At 40.2% G+C, this 8,392-nt stretch overlaps 1 protein-coding gene across 1 annotated transcript in view; it reads left to right on the top strand.

Annotated features, from left to right (window-relative positions):
* CASK (calcium/calmodulin-dependent serine protein kinase (MAGUK family)) overlaps positions 1-8,392 on the top strand; it is a 437,172-nt gene that overhangs the window by 275,045 nt on the left and 153,735 nt on the right. The window contains exon 8 of the mRNA XM_012642796.1: positions 854-976. Within this exon, the coding sequence (XP_012498250.1) occupies positions 854-976 (123 nt within the window). The remainder of the gene's footprint in view (positions 1-853; positions 977-8,392) is intronic.

An 8,392-nucleotide genomic window follows, 5' to 3' on the forward strand; every position in this document is an offset into this window, starting at 1 on the left:
CACATAAGCTCACCCCATCAGTCAGCTTCCCAGGCTTCCCAATACGTTGAATAGGGAACCAGACCCTAGTCGGTCTCTACCTCCATTCTCCACTTGCCTCCCCAAGCCCTAGCATTCTTTGAATTGTGTTACGATTTCTGGTATCAAACATATCCCTTTTCCTAGGAGCCTTCCAGCTCTTTACTCACAGATCCACAACCTTTTTCATAAGTCTTGTATTTTTTGAAAAACTCATAATTCTTTCTATGTGATTTTAGTCAGTTTACCATGTGGCTTAGTTGTCTCATCTCTAAAAGAGAGACAAATGTAACTTCACTGAGGATAATATTTAAGCGAATTGGTTATTTTGTAGGGCTCATGGTAATAGTGTACTTTTCCCTAAATGCTACAATTGATAATATAGTGGCCAAAATATCCTATTAATAACTTCACATAGTTCACAATTACTGCCGATCCCAATTTTAAAAAACATTTTTTAAGTATTTCTTTAAAATTTTTAAATTTTATTTTAGTCCTATCTGGATCAACATATTCTAGTCTCTTTAGTCAAGGCTCTAAAGGTAGAAGCTGGAATCATGAACATTCTATTCTTCAATTATTAAAAATATTATAACCTATAACAACAACAGCATATGTATGGAATATTTACTGATCCAGATTCTCACATAGTGAATAACAACAAAAGAATTGCATTTGTCCTTGTCTTCCTTAGAAAGAAAGCCTTTAGAATCAAATTTCTGTCCTTTGCTCTGAAAATTTTATTCACATTGAAGCAGTATAGGAATATTAAATAATAGTGGATGTTAACTTCTCATTGAAGATAACGATGTAATTTTCCTTTCCTCCTCCTCAGATGAATCCAAGGCAGTGGAGCCATATCTCTGAAAGTGCCAAAGACCTAGTACGCCGCATGCTGATGCTGGATCCCGCTGAAAGGATCACTGTTTATGAAGCACTGAATCACCCATGGCTTAAGGTACATGAGCACATAGGTCACCATCTACACTTGGTTTGAACACTTCCAGTGACATGAACATATTGTTCTATAAGGTAGCCCTTTTTACCTTTTCTTTTTCCTGAGCATTTTTCATTAGTTTTTGTTCATCTTGTTTGCTGTTCCTGCACATCATCTGCAAACATCTGAATAGAGAATATATTATTTGAGTGTCAGTCAGCTATTAATCAGACAGAGGATACAAGAGGATTGAGACAGAATACATCAGAGAGGAAGGCCTATTTGTTCTCTGCCAACAAGTTTCAAAGATATACAACATGAACAACTAAAATAATACCATGTTTTAATAATTGTCTTTATTTTGGGTGTGACTGTGTGCTTTATAGCATCAACTATTTTTCATTAAATACTAGATATGAATTTACTGTCTTAGGAGAAAGGCAGATTTTAAAAATTCTTTTTATATCCCATCCTGCCAATGAGTATTAAGGAAAATTATAACTTGAGATGTCAATGAAACAGTACTATTTGACTAAGACATTATACAGTTCACTAATTCCAGGAAATTCTCACTTTACAGGTTACAAAACTAATGCTCAGAGAGGTTAACAATCTTGCCCAAGGCCAGGTGTGGTGGCTCAAGCCTGTAATCAATCACTTTGGGAGGCCCAGGTGGGAGGATCTCTTGAGGCCAAGGAGTTAGAGACCAGGCTGAGCAACATAGTGAGACAAAAAATAGAAAAACTTAACCAGGTGTGGTGGCACGTGCCTGTGGTCCCAGCTGCTTGGGAGGCTGAGGCAGGAGGATCACTTGAGCCCAGGAGTTTGAGGCTGCAGTGAGCTGTGATCATGCCACTGCACTCCAGCCTAGGCAACAGAGCAAGACCTTGTCACAAAAAAAAACAAATCTTGTCTAAGTCACAGAAGTTGTCAGCAGTGGAACCAGGATTTTAAATTCAGCCTACCACTACCCTTTCATTTGTGTGCTAGATCCTATCCCTTTTGCTTACTCAACAACATTGACCCAACAACTTCTTCCTTTCCTACATCATCAGTTTTCTATCTCTATTGGATCTAACATGCTATAGCTTATTTTTATTATATACATACACATGCACACAGCCCCCCACACCTCTTCTCTTAACCCAACAACCCCCTCAAGCTGCTTCTGCCCCTAGTCTCTGCTTCTCTCTCTCTGTTTTTTGTTTTTGTTTTTTTTCTTTTTTCTGAGACAGAGTCTCATTCTGTCGCCCTGGCTAGAGTGCAGTGGTGTTATCATAGCTCACTGCAACCTCCAACTTCTGGCTCAAGCAATCCTCCTGCCTCAGCCTCCCAAGTAGCTGGGACTACAGGTGCATGCCACTGCACCCGGCTAATTTTCCTGTTTTTGGTAGAAACAGAGTCTCCCTCTCGCTCAGGTTGGTCTCAAACTCCTGAGCTCAAGCAATCTTCCTGCCTCAGCCTCCCAGAGTGCTAGGATTGCAGGCGTGAGCCACTGCACCTGGCCCTAGTCTCTGCTTCTCTTGACAGCAAAACTCCTCAAAAGAGTTGTCTGTACTACTCATGTTCTTCCAGTTTCTCCCATTCCTCTCTCTTGAATCCACTCTAGTCAGCATCACAATCCTATTAACTCCACTAAAATAGATCTTGTCAAGTCACTACTGACCTTCACATTGCTAAGTCCAGTTGTGACATCCCAGGGCTTGGCCTTCGTGGCCGATCAGCAACCTTGGACATCCATCCTCCTAAAATGCTTCCCTTGGCTTCCATGACACCCCTCTCTCCTGGTTGCCCTTCTACCTCTCTGGCTGTTCCTTCTCAGATCTTGCTGATTTTTTTCTCATTTCCCCACACCCACCTCTCTGCATTGGAATGCTATAGGCCTCTGTCCTTGCTCTTCCTCTTTTTCTTTATTGAAGGTAGAAAAATGCAAACTGTTTTTCCTCTGCTCTCACACCACACAACAACAATCAACATAGAAAACCAGAAGACTTCTGTGACCAAATGTGTGGGAATTTCTCCCCATAAACAAGCAAGCAATCAACCCTGAAATGGACACCAGCTGGGTGTCCTCTAATTCAATTCTGACACTACCTATGTGCAGATAGCATCAGATCCCACAGATTGAGGGCTCAGACCCAGAAGACCATATCCCACCTTCAGACACCAGTCACAAGTCCAGGCCTCTGGAACTTCTGACCAACCAGCTATAAACTGGGACCCCATGACCCCTTCCACTTTGGGTTCAATTAATATGGTAGAATAGCTCACAGAACTCAAGAGAAATACTTACTTACGTCTACTGGTTTATCATAAAGGATATCACAAAGGGTACAGATGAAGAGATGCATAGGGTAAGCTACGGAAGAAGGGGTGCAAAGCTTCCATGCCCTTTCTAGGTGCACCACCTTCCAGGAACCTCCACGTGCAAAGCTATCCAGAAGCACCCTGAACCCTGCCATTCTATATCAGGTTTTATGGAGGCTTTGTTACATAGGTATGGTTGATTAAACCATTGGCCATTAGTGATCAATTAGCCTTTGGCTCCTCTCCCCTCCTCAGAAGTAGGGAGTTGAGGCTGAAAGTCCCAGCCCTCTAATCCTGCCTTGGTCTTTCAGGTGACCATCCTCATCCCGAAGCTACCTGTGGGCTGCCAACCATCAGTCAATAATACAAGCATACAAAAAAACACGACTTTGGAGATTCTAAGGATTTTAGGAATTGTATGCCGGGAAACAGAGTCAAAGACCAAACGTATATTTTATAATATCACAGTCTACCTTTGGTCATCGAACCCAGATTCCTTACATCAAAAGAATGTACAACTCAAAAGACACTGCCACATTACTAGAATCTCTTCCAATCATTAATAATTAGTACAGTCCATCATCATATTGTGTGAATATGTTTCCCAGGGTGAGCCATTCAGGTTTGTAGACTTCCATTGATCTTGTCAAGTTCCGAAAGCAGGAGTGGTCTCTGCTAACATATGCCTTTCAGGCATTTGGTATCATTGAACTAAGAGACAGTGTCATCTCTTACTCTGAGCCTCTTTCAAATTATCAGTGTAATACTGGATGTCCCTGAATTCACAGCCCATTTATTTATTCCTTTACCCTCAGGTGATATTCTTCTCTGTATTAATGACCTTTGCAAGGGACATTAGAATCGACACTGTGCTGGTCTAGACTGCAGGCAGCAATACTAGTCTAGCAAGTGCCTCCGCCTCAGTCCACTCCCATTCATATTGGGTAAGGCTACATAGGTGCAAAGCTACTGAGCTATTTTTACCACCAGGCAATATGGCTGTATTCACTCTTAGCCCCAATTTTGCCAAATGGAGTAAAGGCACAACCCACCCCCATCAGGCCTTAGGAATTCAGACATAAGGTTTAAATATATTAGTTATTGTTTCTTGCTTGGGAATCTTCCCTACTACTGGAAGGTGCAGTTGCAGCCCTAGTCCTAGGACCACTGTATCAGGTAGGGAAAAGAAAAAAAAAGCTGAGGTGATGTGGGGAAGAAAGAAAAAAATATAACCATCATACCAGCATACTCCTCCCTTAGCAAGAATTGCACAGTCATACCAGCATCTTCCTCCACCTCCTCTTCCCCACATCAACCAGGTAAACGGGAAAATCTAGTGGGGACACTCCTTTAGCCCCACTCATGTTAAGTGAGTAAGCACACACCTGTGAAGACAAGTAAGCCAGCCCCTCATGCTTTTATCTCCCCTTGCTTTAGACAGCCAATGTTTTAATTGCCCATTCTACTTCTCTAACAAGCTATTAATCTAAGGAAAATATGTCTCTGCCAATTGTTGAATATTATGGGCTGTATAGTGTGTTCCTTGGCCTGAAGAAATGATGTTCAGCTGTCCAAATACATGCAATATCTTCTCTTCTGTTTTTTTATGGCATTCTGAGCATTCGCATCTTCCACAGGTTAAGCAAAGCCCAGTCCAGAGTCAGTGTCTATTCTCATCAATACCCATTTGTAGACCCCCAGAGCTACGAGCACCAGTCTCACTTACCAGCTATGTTCAGGGCCTTCTCACCACGAAATCTACCCCATACTCGTCATCACTTTTTTTGTCTTTTGCTGGCAAATAGAACACTCTTATTGGCATTTTGTGCCTGAGAAGGGTACAAGAGGAACGTGTCTAGATTCAGCCCATCTCTGCACTGCTGCAGTAGCCCCTTAACCATGCATTTCATGAACCCAGGTGGCCACCTCAAGGGAGCACACGGGGATCTCTGCTTGTCAATTCCAATCAGCTTCCTAACCTGGAAGGGGGCTCTTCTGATGGGCATCGACATTTCCTACTTTAATGCACCCCCTGAAATTTCCATAGGGCCATGCTCCATAGGGGCATCCCTTGAAAGGGCAGGTTTCCATTGCCCTTCTGCCCGACCATGTGACCAGGCTACTTGCCAGTGGTCATGAGTCAGGAAAAGCCCAAACACAAGGATTTCTACCATTTGTTCAATTATTTCATCACTGCTAGGAAAATAGCATGTAATTCAACCCAACAAGCTAATTTGTTTTTTACCTTCTTTGATCAGAGTAGCAGCCATCCAAGTAGGACGTTGTCCCTTCACCTTGGAATTGCCATCTACAAACCCAGTAATTCTTGGGTGTTCAGTTCAGAGTTGTTTATAGAGCATTGTCCAAGTGAAAGTAGAATCCAATAGCTCCTCACACAGTTCCAGAGTCAGTCCTAGGGGAAACAGAGGCTCCCTGCTTGTGAATCTCCTCCTGACAGTCCCCAGATAGCATGAACACATCTAAACCATTTCCATTTTATTATGGAACTCTTCTGGGCACTGCCATCCCCATTAGAGTAATTTTTTGCCACCGCCCAAGACATCATAGGTATTTCAGGTGTCAATATCATTTTATGTCCTTCATTCATAAAAGTGGCTTCAGTTAATATCTCATAACAAGGCAGTAAATGCCCCTGAATAGAAATTCTGTGGTCCAAAGTCCCAATAGTCCTCACTGGGAGGTGTTCACAGGCTTTTTCCATAAGACCAAAACCCCGTCTCTACTAAAGAAAAAAAATAGAAAAATTAGTCTTCTACTAAAAATAGAAAAATTAGCTGGGCATGGTGGCACACTCCTATAGGCCCAGCTACTCAGGAGGCTGAGGCAAGAGGACTACTTGAGCCCAGGAGTTTGAGGTTGCAGTGAGCTACAATGACACCACCGCACTCTACCCAGGACGACAGAGCAAAGCTCTGTCTCAAAAAAATAATAATAATAATGTATCTTAGTGGCAATGACATGGAATAATATTACAGAACAATTTTGAGATTCCATTGGATCTTGATTCTCCTTAAGAATATTACTTCTCAAATATACATTCAACCTCTGATACTCAGTACTATTAACAGTTATTCCTGATTTCCCCCAGAAAAGAGTAGGTAAACAGTTCTTAGATACTTTCTTAGTATTTTTTTTCTCTCAGACATACAATGAACAGTTATGGAGAAATTCCTATTTCTCCTTTGCTTTTCTCAGTTTCTCCATAATTGGGACCTTTTGTTCATTAGAAGCTAGTCTAAATGGCAGATAACAATGAAAATGGCAGTCATTTCTAAGATCCTTCAGAAGATGTTTTAGCATTGTACAGTACATACTTATAGTAGCTTTCAAAACTCATCTTGGCTAATATACTTATTTTTGGAAACCCATGTTCCTACTAATGATTATAGTTCTCGTTCTAAGTAATCTGAGCTTAAAACATAAAAGATTTCTGGCACCAGAAAAACAAAAGCAAAGAATATCAGTAACTTTTTACAAGTTCCAGAAGGCTGTTTGAGCTCAGTGCTACACGCCATGTCTGAAGTATAGTTTAACTTCAATTCTTATGTGTCATCTGAAGATGAAAGAATTCAATGAGAATGTTATCTGTCTGGTGAAAGCAGACTTATATTTCAATATTTGTGTATATTTGTAAATCATTACTATATATGTAAGTGGTGTTAATTTAGAATGACTAAAATTGAAGCTGTGGCTTAAATATGAAAAACTCCTGAATAACTGCAAAGTGAAGAAATAAAATGATGAAAATCCTTATAATGAAGAGTGCCCAAAGTCTTAGTACCATTGCTTTACGTCAAAAAAAAAAAAAAGATAAGAAATTATCTTTTTGGTAAAACCACAAGAAACTCAATGTCCTCTTTAATCATTTCATATCAAAAAAAAAAGAATTTGAGTATTAGACTAAGTAATACGTGAATGTCTTATGTCTTATGATGTTAAATTATACCTGTTTAACACCTTTATCTATCTGAATTAATGATGCTTGCTATGAATATTTATTCCAACAAAAGTAAGCCAACAAAGATTGTACTTTCCTCATACATGGTTGAGTTCTTCTAACACCTTTTGTAGCCTAATATGTACACTGTAAATTATATTGACTGTAATAAAAGGTGGAAAGCGTATTTATCTCAGGCTAATCAATTTGAATTGTAGAAAAGTCAACAACACACCAATTAAATGTATATTCAGTATCTAGTGTGCACAAGGGACTATGAATCATATACTTAATTAAAATGCAAGGCAAATTGCTATAGAAATTTTTCTGATTTCATATCACATTATTATTAGTGTCAGGAAGGAATATTTAATACAGAGAAATATTATTTTTACTCTATTGTCTCATTTGTAATGCCTTGAGGTTTTTTGTGTTTTTTTATTGCTTACTTGTTTTCTGGTAAGAGATACCGTAACAGGTAACAGACCTTTTTTTTTTTTTTTTTTTGAGACAGAGTCTCACTCTGTTGCTCTGGCTAGAGTGAGTGCCGTGGCATTAGCATAGTTCACAGCAACCTCAAACTCCTGGGCTCAAGCGATCCTCCTGCATCAGCCTCCTCAGTAGCTGGGACTACAGGTGCATGCCAACACACCCAGCTAATTTTTTCTATTTTTAGTAGAGACAGGATCTCCCTCTTGGTCAGGCTGGTCTCAAATTCCTGACCTCAAGCAATCCTCCTGCCTCAGCCTCCCAGAGTGCTGGGATTACTGGCATGAGCCTCTCACTGTGGCCAGCCATGGACTTTTTTTAAATCTCATGATTTCATCATCTTAGAAAATATGAGAAATCATAATAGAAGCATAATTTTATTTTTTTAAAAAAGCCGTTTTGTCCTTATCTCTCCACTTCACCTTAGTGAATGGTGAGCAGAAAAGATGTTCACTAGAAATAGAGTTCACAGTCAGATACGTAGTAAATTTCCCAATCTGTTGGAAAGAAAAAGGCATAGCCAGGCTATGAAATAGATTTTCAAATGATGCTAATATAACAGAAAGACATAGAAAGGATTCTGTCCTGCAGCAACCACCTCTTCTCAGTTTTTCGGCTAAAGAGAGTAGGCTTTTGGGGGGCCCATTTTGTCTGCTCTCCTATTCTTTGAAGTTTCTAGGTTG

Source organism: Propithecus coquereli, unplaced genomic scaffold, assembly GCF_000956105.1.
Source record: "Propithecus coquereli isolate 6110/MARCELLA unplaced genomic scaffold, Pcoq_1.0 Scaffold188, whole genome shotgun sequence".
Taxonomy (NCBI): Eukaryota; Metazoa; Chordata; class Mammalia; order Primates; family Indriidae; genus Propithecus; species Propithecus coquereli.